Source organism: Branchiostoma floridae, chromosome 8 (genome assembly GCF_000003815.2).
Source record: "Branchiostoma floridae strain S238N-H82 chromosome 8, Bfl_VNyyK, whole genome shotgun sequence".
NCBI lineage: Eukaryota > Metazoa > Chordata > Leptocardii > Amphioxiformes > Branchiostomatidae > Branchiostoma > Branchiostoma floridae.
In genome coordinates, this window is record NC_049986.1 from 22,109,782 (window position 1) to 22,128,966 (window position 19,185).

At 37.4% G+C, this 19,185-nt stretch overlaps 2 protein-coding genes across 16 annotated transcripts in view; one reads left to right on the forward strand and one right to left on the reverse strand.

Annotated features, from left to right (window-relative positions):
* Positions 1 to 19,185, forward strand: part of LOC118421949 (zinc finger protein 208-like) — a 516,296-nt gene that overhangs the window by 335,838 nt on the left and 161,273 nt on the right. The window lies entirely within an intron of this gene.
* Positions 1 to 19,185, reverse strand: part of LOC118421042 (neuronal calcium sensor 1-like) — a 53,918-nt gene that overhangs the window by 25,362 nt on the left and 9,371 nt on the right. For all 15 annotated transcript variants that reach the window (XR_004831801.1, XM_035828199.1, XM_035828193.1 and 12 more), the window contains exon 3: positions 13,627 to 13,675. Coding sequence is in view for 14 of the 15 variants with exons in the window: in XM_035828199.1 (XP_035684092.1) it covers positions 13,627 to 13,675 (49 nt within the window). In the remaining variant the exon portion in view is untranslated. The remainder of the gene's footprint in view (positions 1 to 13,626; positions 13,676 to 19,185) is intronic.

Consider the following 19,185-nt stretch of genomic DNA (forward strand, 5'->3'; position numbering starts at 1 on the left):
ATTTTTCTCTCTTGTCTGCCATATTGCAAGGTGTACCTTTCAAAGGGCACCATTAAAATCTAGCACAACCAGGCAGCTCTGGCTTTATGTTTATGTTTCCGGCTTTGTGTCACTTAAAAAAATAGAATGAAACAAAATAAAAGTAAACGTTAACATTGATATCACCCTAACTGTTAAATGGTCGACGTAACAGTCTCTTGGTCCTATGAAATGGCATACAACTATATTATCTCTTGGAGGAGCAACCACACGAAAAAGTCATAAAATGTGTCAAAATCACACATACATCCAAGAATTTAGGGTTCCTTAATGGATTACTGGGGCACAGATATGCTATTCCAGCTTGTTAAAGCATAAGAAAAGTTATGGAATATACTATTAATAGGTACAGTACTGTATAATATTCTTGTGCGGTAGAATTCTATGTTTCTTTCAATTGATATCTACTCTGTTTCTGTCAATCTCCCCCAAAACATGTGACATCATCACAGCTCATCTTGCTTACAAATGGCCCAATAGACATGCCTTTGCAATGAATTGTTGCAAAACAAATGAGTTTCACAATGTTACATGAAAATTCCACTAGTCATCCTGTCTTTAGGGGTTTTGCATCAACTTGGCAACAACGGTCATAAAATGTGTCAACATTTTACATCTTTCCTCAAATTTAAGACTTTCCCAGTAAAGCATCAAAGACATAAAATTCCAAATAAAGCTTAAACCATAATCGCCATAGCCCAGCATCCGTTTTTCCGTCAATTGGCGGAAATTTGCTGCGTGTGACGGAAAATTTTAAAAACCAATCCGTCAACCTTGACGGACAAAAATCCTTGGTGGAAGCTACAGGCGGCTTGGGGACTGTGTACTGTGACGGCCGACATATTTCTGATCAGCGTGTTTGGCTTCAATACGATGTTTATAGAGATTTGATAGTTGTTCATATAAAAATTGTATTACAAAACGTCAGCGTGGCGTCTTATTTTTTCTCAATGACAACATTTCCTACTTTGTAATGTCATAGCGGAAATTAATTTTCACGGTTTTTGCAACAATTGGAATTTGCTGACGGAAAAAAAATTCAAGCTGGCTAGAGCCCTGCCATAGCCTAAAAAATGCAGCTACATGTATATTCAAAGTAGCCTCAAACTGAGTCCAATTTTCATGTTGTTTGCAGAATTTACAACTTCCAAGTCCATATTTTCTGTTACAATAAAATGCCATGGGCACCTTTTATAAACTTGCTCAACACTAGTGAAGCATAAAATGTAGAATCATGCATATGCAGGCACTGCCTGCAACTGTACCTGTACTAGTACCTAGACAATGTGACCATGACATACAGAAAAAAAGTCAGCAATTAACATGTAATAGTAGAATGTTCATTTAATCTTAATATGCAGAGAATGTCAACTTTTCATAAATCTATATAATGTTTAATTCTTTTATAACAAGGGCTAAATTTTAACCTTTATGGTTGTAATAATAATTTTTAGTGACTAAAGTAAATAAGTAAAAAATGAAGTACTTTCAAGAGTGTGAACTGAAGCTGTACCTAGATATTTTTTGTACTTGGGTACCAACAGCCCTTCGCTATACATGCTCAAAGTATCAATGACCCCACATGACCCCGACATAGATGAAATCATGCATATGACCTTTCTTATATTACACCAACAAGGCCATGACTCCAGAGTTTTTCCACTACCAGTAAACAGATCTGTGAGGATGCAAAACATTTCTATTTTCACACATATTCATCATTTGTGGGCTTGGGGGAAGAGAATGATTTAGCAAAGAATTTTACTGCATACTTCTTTTAACCAATCACTAGCCAAAGGATGTCATCATCTCCAAGGCCAAATATGAGATTATGTCTGGAGGTACCATATGGTTCATTCATTCTTTATTTCAATCTTTAGTAAACAGATCTGTAAAGATGCAAAACAATTTTACTCAGTTTGTTCATCATTTTGGGGAAGGGGGCGGAGCAGAAGAAATTGAACAATTTATTGTGTACCTCTTTAACCCCATCACAAGCCAGAGGACGTCATTATCTCCAAGGCCAAATATGAGATTACGTCTGGAGGTATTTCAATCTTCAGTGTGACCTTTGTTGACTGACTTAATGGCCCAACCCACTGCACACATCTAACTTGTTGCTGTTCACCTTATTCATCATCATCTTTGCCTAAATATTTCTAGCATTACTAATAGTGGCACATACATCGTACTGTTAGGTTAGCAAGTTTCCTTGCTGTTCATCACTTTCTGTAGCAGGGTATATTTTTTACAGTGCAGGGCTGCTAGCCCTTCCCATTTAACATGCTGGTGGGACAATATCAAACATGGGACCCCCATTATATATGTCCAGACCTTTCCAAAAGACGAGTGCAGTCCTAACCGATATGCCCTTCCCAGGTTTTGAACAGGGGTGTCCAACTTAACCAAATACTAGTAGTTGGAAACAGAAACTGTGAGGCTGCTAACAGTTGAGCTACAGGGACATACCTATACAAGCTTATGCAGCAACAAATTTGAAGCTTTGATAAAGACTGCACATACCCTCTACTGAGAGTTAGATACATGTATACTTGTGTGTATCAGATTATATCTATAAATCAGCATCAAAAACAAACAGCTACAGCCAACTTTGACCCTGTTTCAATGCCCAGCAAAACCCTGCTCTCTGTGATGAACAGTTTTATGGCCTTCCAAACTGTTATGTGTTACAGAGGACACACATGTGCTAGATTGTGATAAGGAAACTTCTGAGGTGGGCCTTTCCCTTTCCAAGAACTTTTGACAATTTTGCAAGCATGGCTGTTTTATGATAATAATTCCTTTTGTTCAATCATAAATTATTTTGTAGCTTACAAGAAATGTCTACAGCTACATTAACATTGACAACCAGTAAACCTTTTCATTTTCATATAGCAATATACATGCACAATTTTTTTTGCACATGTATCATAAAATTCTTTCAAAAGTTGGAATATCATAATATATATCCATGAAGGTTAGACATCCAGGTAATGATATGCCAACTAAATGTTGCTCAAGAAAATAGATACAGTATTGAAAATGATTTCCAAAAAAAAGTTGCTTGAGTACTTAAATACATGTATATTATTTGGCAAATATTATATACATACAGAAGTAAGCATGCACACATTTTAGCTGACTCAGAGATTAAAGGTATATATCCCTGTGAACTTGTTTGTTCAGTTAGGGCTCAAAAGTATTTTTTACAAAGTTTTGGTGCCCAAAAAACAATTTGATGCACGTCAACATAAATTTGAGTACACTAGTACTTTGCCTGCAAACCATAATTACCAACCTTAACTAACTTTAATATTAATAAGCAAATTCAAACCTAATTACAAAGCTCATCTCCCCTTCTCCAAGTTTGATTTGAAATTGTATTAGCTTCTTTAAAGATTTCAAGTAAGTGATGTCATGGTGCCCTAACGAGCCACTAGAAGGTCAAGGGATAGGTTAGGTGAGGTGAGAGATAGTACCACAAAGGCTTTATCAATTCCCTTGAAATTTAATATAATACAATGCCTTTAAATAAATAATACCCTTACACATGTAACACTAAACAAATATATACCAGGTAGACCCACATTGAAAAAATAGGTGCACCGGTCTAGTTCCTTAAACTACATTGTAACTCGAGCTCTCTGTCTTTCAAATAGTATCATAAATCCAAGTCCTACATGTACAACAACAGTGACAAAATTAATGTGACCGTAGCTGAACCTGAGTGTGAGAAATGTTTGTTCCGCTCGCGTGCAGTACCCAGCCGGCACTTAAAGCTGCGGCTATGAATAATTAAGACTTAGCTTTATGTTCCGTTGTTTGCAGATTACTAGTCATTACTTAAACAGGCCAAGGATACGACTGCACGTCAAAACATTGTCAGGGCCTGAACAGTGTAATTCTGCTCTACTCTGTATGAAAGAAGAAAGGAAAAAATGAAGAAAAGCAAAAAAAATGAAAGGGATGAATTTATTATTATATATTAGCCATTACTAAATAACTGTGTTTTACAAACAAATGCTCAGAGTCTCCTGTAATCAAGAAATCTTTGTCATCCAGCAACAACATGAGCTGTAAAACTGAAAAAAGCCGTATTTCTAAGTCTGCACATTAAAGATGGAAGCTATATGTTCTTTTGTTTGCAGATTACTAGTCATTACTTAAACAGGCCAAGGATACGGCTGCACGTCAAAACAATGTTTGGGCCAGAACAGTGTAATTCTGTTCTACTCAGTATGGAAAAAAATGGAAACAAAGAAGAAAAGCAAAAAAATTAAAGGAATAGATTTATCATTATAAGCCATCACTAAATAACTGTGTTATACCAAATATATGCTCTGTAATCAAGAAATCTTTGTCAACCAGCAACAACATGAAATGTAAAACTGGAAAAAGCCATATTTCTAAGTCTACACATTAAAGATGAAAGCTTTATGTTCTTTTGTTTGCAGATTACTTAAACAGGCCAAGGATGTTTCATGCACGTCAAAACAATGTTTGGGCCAGAACAGTGTAATTCTGTTCTACTCAGTATGAAAAAAATGGAAACAAAGAAGAAAAGCAAAAAAATTAAAGGAATAGATTTATCATTATAAGCCATCACTAAATAACTGTGTTATACCAAATATATGCTCTGTAATCAAGAAATCTTTGTCAACCAGCAACAACATGAAATGTAAAACTGGAAAAAGCCATATTTCTAAGTCTACACATTAAAGATGAAAGCTTTATGTTCTTTTGTTTGCAGATTACTTAAACAGGCCAAGGATGTTTCATGCACGTCAAAACAATGTTTGGGCCAGAACAGTGTAATTCTGTTCTACTCAGTATGAAAAAAATGGAAACAAAGAAGAAAAGCAAAAAAATTAAAGGAATAGATTTATCATTATAAGCCATCACTAAATAACTGTGTTATACCAAATATATGCTCTGTAATCAAGAAATCTTTGTCAACCAGCAACAACATGAAATGTAAAACTGGAAAAAGCCATATTTCTAAGTCTACACATTAAAGATGAAAGCTTTATGTTCTTTTGTTTGCAGATTACTTAAACAGGCCAAGGATGTTTCATGCACGTCAAAACAATGTTTGGGCCAGAACAGTGTAATTCTGTTCTACTCAGTATGGAAAAAAATGGAAACGAAGAAGAAAAGCAAAAAAATTAAAGGAATAGATTTATCATTATAAGCCATAACTAAATAACTGTGTTATATGAAATATATGCTCTGTAACGGGAGGTGCCCCAACACGGTACGCTTTTTCTTGCGCTCAAACTCATGGCGCTCCATCGCTAGTTGCCTGAGAGTGGTCAAATTTTGATGACTGAATTTTTTACTCATAGATTTGAACAACATACTTGAATAAGAAATGCATTCATGTGGTTCATGAACCTTTCGCGCTGCGTGTTACAAGCGGCAAACACTGAGAGACAATTTCGTGTATGTAACCTTCCAATTTTGTGCTACGCTGGACAGTGTGCCTAACTCGGTACGCTTTTTTTTATATTTTGCTCTCTTCAGAAGTAAGTGGTAAATTTAAGTACACAGAAAAAAATTAATAGTATGATATTTTAGCTTTCTTTTGACAGTAAAATCGTGACTGTATGTACTTCTTGTCTCACATGAGGAAGGCTGTACCTAGAACAATCCAGCTGATGTTTTACGGGCAATGGGCTGAATGCACTGATTGTGAATGCCCGACTAAAAAAAACATTACGAAAAAACGACACCGCCAACATCAACAAAACTCGGTCTGATTATATGAAAATATCATCTACATCTCTCTGTCAAGTCTTATTTTCATAGACAGCACGAATCATTTGTTACAGTCAAATAAATCTTTGGAGCATTCTCTAGTCTGCCACCTTCACGGCCACATTCCCTTGGGAGTACAATGGTGGCAATGTTTATGTCGCTTCCTTTTGGTTGCTTTTCTACTCAACAAACATTTGAAGACCCATATTCATAGTGTTTTATGGAGCTTTATTTATGTGTATCATGGCAGTTGTGTGACTGCTTGGATGAGTTCGTATAGTTAGCGACACGAGCCGCCAATACGCAGAGGCCGGTGACCGCAGTGATTCAGCACTGTCAACATTACTGTTAGAATTCTGCTCTTAAAAAAACATGAAGTAAATATGTTGGAATGCAAATTAAAGCTGTGTGCATGGACTTGGTTAATTTACCTTTGTAATCAACATAGTCAGTGGCAACAAACACGGTGTACTTATGGATAATAAGATCAGCAAAAAATCCGTACCGTCTTACGACGGGGACCGTCTTAGGGCGGCCCCCGTTAATCAAGAAATCTTTGTCTTGCAGCAACAACAAGAGATGCAAAACTGGAAACAGCCCTGTTTGGAAATTTATTTTTCATATTTTTAAGTCTACACATTAAAGACGGGAGGTCTGTTGTTTGCAGATTACTAATCATTACTTAAACAGGCCAAGGATACGACTGCACGTCAAAACAATGTATGGGCCTGGACAATGCAATTCTGTCCTACTCAATAGGAAAAAAAAGAAGAAAAAAAACACAAAAAAGGGATGAAGTTAACTAGAAAGAGCAGGAAGTAAAGAGTTGAAATTGCAACCGAATTTTAAGTCAGACATACACAATTTATGAGTCATACCTAAATGATACCAATAAGTAGGCTCTGAAAAACAAGAAGTCTTCATGTACTGATCCAGCAATGACATATGGATTTGTAAAACTTCTTATTGTGTGGAAATGGCTTTCCAAACAGGGCTGTCTCCAGTTTTACATTTTTCCCTTTTTTTCCTCACATTATTTTGGAGCCCATGTTGTTGATTTTTGTTACAAAATATGTCATTTTAAACTTACAATAATACAATTTCTCATAAAAGCGGACAGAGTGATATCTTTCTCCACCCCAACAAGCAAATTTCAGGTACAAGGCAGAGGAACAGGTCTTGCATGTAGAAGACAGTCCCTTTCCCAACCCTAGTCTGACCAGTGTGACATGTATATGACATTCGAGCCCATAACACTGAGGAAGCCACACCGCGAAACATGTTTGTTGTGTGTCGGTTCGAATAAAGTTCCTAAACAGGGAACATGCGGCTCCATCGTCTTTTCTGAAGATGTGGCGTAACTGTGAACGGTTGGCTTGAGGTTGTCCTTCTCCACATACTCAGTGTGACATATAATTATGTTTACAGATCTAGGCTGACAGGTAGTAACTCTTCTGCTAAAAATAGCCTCTAACATCTTTAAAACGGACAGTCGGTCCACTAAAGGGGGCTGATCACAAAATGGGCCAGACTTTTCTGGGTTAGAGTTGAATGAACCCATGGTCAGACAGCAGCTGCTTCAGACACTCTGGGTCACAAAGCAAGTCGTTCCCACCAGTCTGGTTCTTTTCTGAGAGCAAACTTTCCAGGTTTATAATTTATATAAACAGTTACTAACAGTGGCATAACAGCTAGGTCTCTAAATCTTTTTCTACTTTGATTGAATGGGGAAATTTTGGAAACTTCTTTCATTGAATAATCTCTTCTTAAATCACAATCTATGTACCATGTGTTCATGAGTGGCGCGCATGATGCGATATTCTGGCATCCCAATGTCTGCTGGGAGGAGGCTAGCCTGGTTACCAAACCCCAGCCCGATCTCAAGTATCAATCGTGCAGGGGTCTGGGCGGATGGGATAGGAACTCTTCTCAATTTTGCACCTTATAGTGGGCAAAAAACTCCACCAATAGAACAACACAGGATCAGCAGGAGGTAATTACACCCCTGCCATGATTGGTTAAAGACCCCCAACTGTACTTTTTGAATCCATAACGTAGCTGATTCGCTACTGTGATAGCCTGCTGACCAACTGTGGTGTGTTGTAGCTGGCTACCTGTGGTGAGAGTGGTCATCAATCCTAGGTTCTCCTCCCACTGATCAACGGGCCTTCGAGAACCTTTCTACAGCCATGTTGCCAGACCCCAACACGAAAGATATATCTTGAGGTTGGGGTATGGAATCCAGGCTAGGAGGAGGCTTATATCCAGCAATTATCTACTTCATCCCCAGAAAACCCCCGTCAGCTTCAATACCGCCTCCAACCAGCTGATGTCTGCAACAGATTCCACCCACAGATTCCACCCAATGGCTTTATGATCTCTCTTTAGGAATTTGGTCAACATGGTTCTAGACTATATATTAACGCTAGTTCACCTTTATTCGTGGAATAACCTATATCCATTGTTTTAAAAAAACATGGTATTTAAAAAAATAAGGAGCAACCAACAGTGGTTTTTAACTGCAATATTTTGAAAATACATGACATGTATTGCAATTAAGAGCCACAGTCCATCAACTTAAATCATCCCTATATACTCTGTTTTTTACTGTTTTAAAATATAGGTTACCCCACAGATAAAGGTGAAGTACATTTTGTAGCGTTAAGTAACTTGTGCTGATAAAAAAAAATCTAGATACAAAACAACAGATTGTACTAACAATACTGTCTCCAACAGATCCCACCCACAGATTCCACCCAATGGCTTTATCTCTTTTTTCGGAATATTGGTCAATATGGTTCTATACATCTATTACTTCTACTAATAAATTGAAATAATACACACAAAATTATTTTACATGTATGTTTATATATGTACCTTTATTATCTGTTACTTCATTAAACCTCTATTACTTCTCATCGCAAATTAAAATTCCAAAGAAGATATATGAATTCAAAAGAGTTGGTTGGCAGATAAGCTGGATTACCTGGGATGTTTTGAAATATTCATAAAGATACAATAATGAAACAGAAATGGTAACTTACATTCTAACCTGTGTCTACTACAGGATAGGTAGAGTTTACTAGAGGGTAGAGTACTGTAAATTTATTCATTTTTCTCAGTGGTTTTAAGTAAAGGGATACTCAGTTTTTTTGCTGTGTTTCAAATTATCTTGCAGTTGAAGCAATTCTGTAGTTACTGTTACTGTGTTTGAAATACATGGTTGTGGAGATTTTGTGGTGGAGAGATGACCACAAAAACCACAACAGGAAACCAGAGGGAAAGTTTTAAGATCTACTGTAACAGTAAGTACACGTATAGCCTGTACAGTAGTTTCTGCCCAGTTAGCCGATAAAGCATGTCCCATTCTGGCATTTAGAGCCGTCATTACATCACATCGTACAGCTCTGAACTAAAAGCATCGGGGAAACGTTGCCCTTTAATGGCAAGGAATCAATCAGGGACTGAGCAGTAACCTCACCGGGGTCATATAAAGGCTCAGGGGTGGTTCATTTCAGGTATGAGCTGGAGGAGAAGTTCTTCAAGAAAATATTTTGGGTGTACCCTGCTATCTGCACCCAAGTACAAAATATAAAATTATGTAAAGGAGAAAATCTTATATGAATGTGTACGAGTTATGATACAAACTCTTTTTAATCAGGCTCTTTTGATGATCATCTAATTCTTTAAATTCAGTATTATCTGTCTTAAATTTGAAAACCAGCCTATCAAATTGGTGTGGTTTTAGACTCTAAGTCTAACGCAACTCTTTCAATTTCTGTCAAAGCGGCAGCCTCTCTCTGATTGCTGACTCAAGTTTCAAAAGACTATTCCTTTAATACATACATAGTATACATACTACTTTTTACTAGTACATCAACAACAGGAGGTCGGGACCAGGCTAGTACATATTTCACTACATATTTCATATACTTACATATTTCATTCCTTTACTAATAATTCCAGCAATCTCTCCATGGCAGTAATGCAGAAAGTCATAATGATGTTTATTCCTTTACAATGCCCATTTTGTCCAGACGACAATACTTTTTAAACCTCTCGCATATCTCAACATAATCCCATATAAAGCCTTGATCCCCCATTCTGGATGACTTAATACAAGATAATCCTCGCAGCTCAAGAAGAGCTAATCCTGGACCCAAATCTCATTTAAGTTTCTGGCAAGAACTAAAATCCTGGGGATGAATCTATCAGTTTCGCAAGACAACAGTTCCCCAAGCAACTGAATAGATTTTGGCAAATCTAATTAAATATCTATCTATATGTTGCTTGTTTTATCTTGTGTACCTAATTACCTTGATGTCTAACCTTCATCAACGTAATTAATAAATTTGTTTTTGGACTACTGTAAGTATTTTAACATTTCGTCATCAATAACGATTTACATGCATGACTACAGCATTTGCTTGCATGTGAATAGCTTTTGCTTGACTACAACTAGTACAAGAATTACAGTCACGGTGTAATACCTAAATTTCATAGCAGTTTTTGTTTGCATACAAATCAAAATATTGCTAAGCACAGTTTTTGCATGCATCGAACCAGGCCATGTGATACCATATGTCCACAATTGATAACATCAGGTTGCCCTTAGTACATGTACACGTACATGACGTATCACTGTAAGGCCATCAAAATGCTTTGCTAGCACAAGGCAAAAGCTATTTTGAGCTGCGCATTCCGTGTAGACCCCCAGGTTTTCACAGTTGACATATCACGATTCACACTGTTCCCCAGACACGGCCAAGTAATATTGGCGACTCCTTTAACCCCAATAACGCGCCCCGTCTGCGATCGATACCGCACAGCTTACTCCATCCTGTGCTCACGCTGATATAAAACTGGGCAAGCGTGAAGAAGCTGTGTGCTTGCAAGCATAAATCTATTTTGTTTCAAGTAAGGCTTATGTAAGGATGTTAAAGAGATTTATGTAATATTCTACATTGTGTAGTTTATAGGAGAGTTTGAGGAGTTGGAACCTAATTTGCATATTTGTAACATCCTGTGCTCATGGTGATAAAAGACTGGGCAAGCATGAAGATGCTGTATGCTTGCAAGCATAAATTTATTTTGTTTCAAGTAAGGCTTATGTAAGGATGTTAAACAGAGAACCTAGCTGGTTTATGTAATCTACATTATGTAGTTTATAGGAGAGTTTGAGGAGTTGGGACCTAATTTGCATATTTGTAACATCTTGCACTCACAGTGATAAAAGACAGGGCAAGAGTGAAGAAGCTGTGTGCTTGCAAGCATAAATCTATTTTGTTTCAAGTAAGGCTTATGTAAGGATGTTAAAGAGATTTAAGTAATATTCTACATTGTGTACTTGATAAATTATAGGAGAGTTTGAGGAGTTGGAACCTAATTTGCATATCTGTTACATCCTGTGCTTAGGGTGATAAAAAACTGGGCAAGCGTGAAGAAGCTGTATGCTTGCAAGCATAAATTTATTTTGTTTCAAGTAAGGCTTTATATAATGTAAGGATGTTAAGAGATATCGTAGCTGGTTTATGGAATATTCTACACTATGTAGTTTATAGGAGAGTTTGAGGAGTTGGAACCTAATTTGCATATCTGTAACATCCTGTGCTTACGGTGATAAAAGACTGGGCAAGCATGAATAAGCTGGATGCATGCAAGCATAAATGACAGTATTTTGTCTCAAGTAATCCGGCTTTTGCAAGGATGTTGAAGAGAAAATCTTGCTGGTTTATGTAATGGACCGATTCCGGAGCCCCGCCCCTGTTCGATCATGTTCTATTTCAAACACCGTCAAAAACGGCGCGAGACGGACAGAACTGGCCGCCGCCGCTATTTAGCTGATAATAACGACTGACTTCGGTTTAACTTTTTTGACCCTGTTAACCTCTCAGACCGGGCCGAAAAAAATGCGCTGACTTCTTTGTTGAAGGCTACATCCACTGGGTACAGTCACCTGAGGAGGGGGCTGATATAGTTGTGATACGGGCGTCATAATTTCAGTCAAAGTGGAAGCGTGAGGCACCGCATATCATTACCTTGTTGGTGGGCAGGAGTGCCTGCATATTCTGCAACATGTAGTTTATCTGAGAGTTACTATAACTTGGGACCTAATTTGCATATTTGTGACTGTCCAAATGTTTAAATTAACAAAACTGTCTCTATCTTCAAACCAAAGTGTAGTTACTCTATTGGAGAATTTTGAGGGGTTATGACCAAATTTGCATACTTGTGACAGTCCAACCTGTCACAATCAACAAACTGTTTCCATCCCAAGGTGTTATTTTCAGCCACAGACTTGCAAGTTACATACATAACCCTGGCCTGTGTGGGAGTGAAAAAGGCATGAAAACAGAAACGCCGCCACAGAAAGTGCATCACTAGGATAATCAAGTGTCAGTGATTATACATGTAAGACCTGATGGGTTTTCCACAAGTGGGTAACTTCAAATGTTGGTGAATGGAAAATGACAAACTCGCGTGCCTATTATAGACTAAGGTGAAGGCTGTGTTTGTGCAGACAGTTTAAATGTAAGATGTTACATAAACTACTGTATGCATAACTAATGCCTCCTGTGAAGGCTGTGTTAAGGGGATAATAATGTAGTCCTGGTTACTTTAGATGTGAAGGAGAAAACAAGAAATTGCTATTATAGGAAAATCTTATCAATTTAAACTAACAAAGTTAAAGCCTGGGTTTTATAGTTAAAGGAACAATGATTTCCTCAATATTATGCTGTGTTCAGGAACTTGTAAAGTTAAGATTTCTTATATTTCTCAAGACCCCAAGTAAAGTTGCTTCTAAATGATCATAAACAAATATTGAAAGTTAAAATTGTAAAAAAAAAAACATGTCTAATCTCTGTAGTACAATCCTTAGGCCAAGATTTTTAAAATCTTTGTCCCAACTTATTCTCTCAGTCATTCTTATAAATACATTTTGTATATCCAGAACCTGAGCCAAAAATTTGGGACTAGCACAGCTGCACATCACCAAACACTTAACAGCAAAGGTCATATGTTTTAACATGGCTTTCTCTGATCACATCTGTATGGATTGGCTCAGCCATTTAACATGCCGGATACCCAAACACAGAGTAAGGTGAATCCATTTAATGCGGCAGTGCAGGTGTGAACAGGTCTTAACGATATCACAAAGCCATTAAGAGCCAGGGAATTCAAACGTGGACTGCAGGCACAATTGTACAAGGACTGATTTTAATAATAGAGAATCTTACCCATACATAGACAGTTATGTAATCACTGTTGTTCTATTTTGTAATCATGCTAATATCATGAATAGATTAAGGTTAAAAAAGAACCCTGTCTTTAGTGACCACCTGTATACTTTTACCACTTTATTTGAGTTGTCCAAATTTTGTAGAAAGATTGTAATATTGCTTCTACTAGTCTTTTGAAACTTTCTTTTTTCACGTTTTATTTAGTACCTGTGATAAAATTACCACTAAGAAAAGTAAATCCCAAGATAAGTAACAACATCGTAAGTTGATAATCAAGTCGAGACATTGTCACGAACACACTTGTAATGTGAAATGTAAGTTGATACCTTTATAGATGTTACATTAACTACTGTATGCATGACTAATATCTCCTGCTATAAACTGGATCTATGATCACAGATCTGTTGCAAGCCTATGAAGTATGAATCAGAAAAGAAGGCCAATTAAGGTTAAAAGTTGACACATACTTACAAGACCATGAACATGTTTTATGTGTTATAAGTTTACAAAAGAAATATTCCCTTCTTGTCAGTGACTTGTCACTGATGTGAGTCATATTCAAAGGAAAGCAGAGAGATAAAAGACGAACCTCTTTCCGTAGCGCGCCGCTCGGACAATCTTTCATGAAGTCACGATGCCTGAGGGGGAAGAGAGAAGACAAGCAAGTTAGTCAGCTTCTAGTTCATCTTGATCAAACGGGGGTCGCTACGGTAACGAAACGGAAAGGGTTGCCGGGGTACCTTGCAAATGTTGTTTATCTCTTGCATCAAAGTCTACAAAACACTCATTTGCACAGTACATGGACTTCTATAACCCTCATACATGTAGAAAACAAGATAACCCCGTTCTTTTTATATGCCAGAACCTGGTAACCATTTGCAAGATAAAGTCCTAGATTTCAGCTTGCTATGAGATGTAGAGTTCAGCTTTACATGTCACTGGAAAAAGATTATTTCCAATATCATTGATTAATGATGTAATTTTTGTCTAGATTTATCAGAGTTTTTTTCAATGTGATTAAGTAATGACAGGCAATGACTTGCAAATCTATAATATAATAAATACATACAATGCCTTGAGTTTTATTAAGTACAATGGTCTAATAAGGAACACAACTTATCTATTAATACCTAAAATGTTTCTTATTTTCATGAAAGTCAGATGTAAATTTTACAAGCACTTTCTCATGAAAAATGGCATACTATCTGATTTTGATTAAAACTTTGCTAATTATAGATCTAGTATCAATAATAAATGACTTATTTCATTTCTTCTCCTTCTTTTATGCCTCTCCTGATCCTAAGTTGTAGCTACAGATCTAGAATTTCCATGTACTATTGTAAATGCAGAAATATTCGCGGTTGATTAATTTTCGCGGTTTTCGCGGCGACCACTTCACCGCAAACTTAAAACCACCGCGAACATTTTTCTATAATGGTATTAGATTGCAGCCGATGGTGTTACCGCGAAATTAAAACCACCGCGAACTTTAATGCATTTACACTATATTTAAAATATGGATCATAAGTAAAGGATATTATTTCACTGGCTAACACAGATGTCAGACCATAATCAATAAACAACGTAGTCATCATGCCTTTCTTCAGGCCACACCAATTTAAGATGCTGGCTCTCATATTTCAGAACATCAAAGCTAAGGATCAACATAAAAACATGACTCGGGGGGGGGGGGGGGCAACCTTGGTGCACAAAGCACTGTTCTAGCTAAGTACCAACTTATGTCAGTTAAATTTTTTTTCTTTCATCCATCTTTATTCTTGCTTCATCTTCACATTATAGTATCTACGAACTAAGGAAATTGGATATGGCATAACAATGAATCAAGATATTACGAAAACTGGACTTGCAAAAAAAGCCAACATCCTTGACAAAAACAAATGGAGGGCAGCAATCAAACCGAAACGACTTCCTGAAACGTCCAACCCTTGCAAGACAGGGAACAACGGACGCTAAACCAAATAGTGAAAGTGAGTGAGTGATGGCCCCAGCAACATACTTCTACATATTAAAATTAATGTACAACCTTAATTTATCTCATAAGCTCTGTATCAAATTGACAAACTACAACTGTTAAAGCATCTATCATTATTAGTTGCATGTAACATATACGCAACTGTGCTATCTTTAGAAAATGCATAATCAGCAGATTCTGTGCCATGCACAAGTTCCAATGATATTTAATAAATAAACAAAATGAAGAGCAGTTACTAGATAAATAAACCAGGTTGTTTTGACAGTTGTTGCTTTAAAAACCATGACGTACGTTTTGAACATCAGAATATGCTATGATTCTATAAACAGTGACTGGCTTGTGAGATATTCTGTTATGTTTGGTCAATTCAGGTTAAGTACTTCAAGACAAAATGTTAATTACTTAAACTTTAATGTTAAACTTAAAGTATTAAGCAAGAACGTCTATATACTATTATTAGATGCTACTGTACAATAATCACGTGAGCTTCCATGTTCGACATGCTATTTGTGTTTCTCCCTCCCCTTTCTGGAGGGGAAGATAACTTCAGAATATAAGAATACAGTAGAACAAGAAGTTGAAGAACATGTACAAGCAATGTTTTGCGCCCTATCATAATTATCAGACCCCAGGTGGAAAATTGAAAGTCTTCAGGGAAATTTCAAGACATCAGTAAACACAGGAGGTCTGTATGCCCCCTTTCCCTAAGGCATAGGCAGCGTATTTAATTATGACTTCCAGTAATTGGTAGAGAATCAGTCTTCTTCACAAAATTTGTAGGGAGGCGACCAGATTTTTTGTAATTACCTTTCTTCATTTAACAGTAAGTGATAGAGTTCTACCATTCTCGAGACACACCCCACCCCATGCATGCATACCCCATCAACATACATTATACTTCTAAACATTAAGTTCAATATACAACATTGCCAACCTTAATTTATAAGCTCTATATATCAAATCAACAAAATACAACTGCATAGATGCATGTAACGTAACTGTGCTATGTTTAGAATTTGCATGATCAGCAGACCAAATTTTACATTTATTAATTGCCTTTCTTGATTCAACAAGTAATAAGTAGAATACTCTCCTGAATTCAGCGTTAACCATTTCTTCAAGTTCCAGATAAAGGTAAACTCCAACAGCAGACAAAGGACAAATGTACATCATGTTAACATGTGCAAAACAACAACAGCTAGTAACATCTATTATCATAATACCGGTACGTTTACGACGATTTCTCTAGCCATACTGATTTGACAAATTGTCAACGCATCATTTTCTCCAGTTACATGTTGCTGTAACAGTTATAGGTTACCCTTGCCACTTCTTCTGTGTAACTTTTCTGCCACTCTTGTCCTGCTAAAAGCGTAATATTGAAATTGTAACACGCCGCGGAATTACACGGCGAACGGGCGCGTGGTTGGGAGGGGGTACAAAATACCGGTAGGAAGAAACACGGCACAATTAACTGCCGCTATGTACATTTATACATCCTCTGATGTTCCTTCCTTTTCTGTCAGTAAATGCATAAAACATAAACCTGCATGAGCATACAAAATGTCATGAGAAAACGGACGTATACTGTCAAGAATTTTCATTTAACTTCTGTCCGTCACAACCGCTATGACGTAACACTTCACTGCTAGCGTAGATATAAAAATGGCGGGAAAATGGCTGCGTACGTTCAATTTTGCCCATTCAGTCGTAGATCCGGGCTATTATGCAACGGTTCTTCACACTTTTACATGTACATGAGTTGTAGGTCACCAACAGAAATTCAAGATTGTGTTGAAATCATGTTCGTCTTGTGCCGTGAGCATGTGTAATTATGATCTATAAATTTGGCAATGAATGTGACAGTGTGTTCGTCCCACGACGAGCTGCCTAGCCCGAAAAAGATACTGAAAACTTTTGGCCTTGTTGTCTTCGAATGCATTGTTATCGATGCTTTGTAAATGATGTATTGGACACCTAGATGTCTGAAGTGTGCACAGCTCAGAAATAACTATTGTTGCATGTGTAGATCTCTTTAAGTTCCAGTATTTTTAATCTACCGGTATAAGTCTTACTACCGGTATTATGCCAATGCATGTTACTGCTTCTAGGAAAATGAGATGATCTTAAAAACCTTTTATCATGACTGCCTGTAGTACTGAATGTCTTTCACATTCAACATAACCTACAAATTGTAGTACAAGGTCAAACAACCAGCTTTCCTTTCATCACGGGATTTGTTATCAGCTTTTCTGTCAAAGACAAATCCCTTAACTAACACTGGCTAGGAATGCCAAACAGGCACCCTTCTCTCCCTATTCACTATCAGTAACTCTCTGCAACATTTCCGTCACTGGAAGATCATTTTGTTGGAATGTTCAATCCACAGAATATCACTCACTACGACCAACAATCTTAACACTGATATCGCCAGTACTGAGAGTAACCCCTTAGCTAACATTTCAGTCCATGGAATGTTTTTCAATATGTACATACAATGTCTTTATCTAACAATCTAAACAAATTGTACCATATCACCAGTACTGAGAGAGATCTCTTTGGTAACATTTCAGTCCGCAAACCTTCAACCAACCATCCCAAACAGCCGACCTCAGCGATAAACTCTCCATGTGTTCTGGACTTTTCTGTCAGCCATGCCTGACTGTACTCAACACCTAACCCACCACTAGTGTAAACACATGTACATGCCATAGCTGCAGTGCAGTAGCGTGAGTAGCCCAATGGTTAGCGGCCCTGCGGAACTATCATCATCATCATCATTGGTCGAAGTGATCACACATGTTTGCACATGTTAACACACAACGGGGTTATACCGCCCCTTACGGGGTGACATACCATTTCGCTGGTATGTAACATTGTAAGCTGTATTGAAAAGTTTGATTCCAGCTGTGTCGCTCACCCAGCATGCACACTACCATAAAGGGTAACTTTGCACTTTATATACAGTCCAAGAAAAATAGGACCCATGGTCCACTGTTCCTTGAGATATCATGAAGATCAGGCTTTAGGTCTGGTTTTCACATTTTTCCAGGCTACCAGTTTGTGAAGGAAACTACCAGTGTGAAAGATAGATTCACAATGTAATAACCAATTTTGACAACTGATTAAATTTCTCCTGCAGTCTTACTTAGATCATGATCAGTACTGCTGTCCTTTTGAATTTGATGTTTTACTTGCTATTATATTTTTTCTGGCCTACATGTATGTTGGGACTTTGTAATAAATCTTGACATTTAAGATAATAAAGTTATCAACCCAAAAGTGGTTGGAGTAACAACAGTACAATTTTTTGTTGATGAAGTGAGTGAAGGTTGCGTATCTAGGTAGAGGCTGTAGAGCAATACATAATACAAAATAAGTCCAGCAACTGCATGACATTGTATAAATTCTACAATTCTCTATTATCTATAGAATTTATTCTGCTGCTATATTACAAACATCCTAAGTATAATTCCTACAACATTGCCATCCAACTAGCAGTCCAAACATGTCAATGCAATATATTGTTATCTGCAAAACAGCCTGATCCTAACCCAACACAAGACCAGCCCAAGCAAGATAGATTCCCCCACACATCAACCCACCCTCCGCTGATTTGATTTTAACCACTGGCCCGTCCTCGCTACAGTTGAGATGAGATAGATGGCTGCAAATCCAATTTTCCCAGGGACAGGCTCTACGCGGTTTACCCGCCCGATCGATGCTTTCATCATTCCGGGGGTTATACCAGACGGGGCGAGAAATAAACACCGCTCAGGCCTTGTTTGGAAACTTGGAATTGTTCTTCACGTTTCAAGGTCACTGTACTAGGGGCATAAATTACAGCTGGGTGGGTGCATGTGCGGTTAGAGTTTCACAGGCCATTTGGAGGATCATGCTTTTCTGTAGTAAAATCATTCTTTATTCTGAGATAAAAGAAAGTAACATGTATCCCGTAGGTCTCGTGGGTCATTACTGACCAAACATGCAGGGGGACATTAACAGACTGACACAAGACGTTACATAAATGACATTGCACGTTTGAGTTTACTATAATTACCTTAAAGTCATCCCAATGCACAATCGTTTCAATTATCAAAGAAATCACAGCATTTTGTACAGTCTTATCCTCCAGTTATTAAATCACCAGATAAT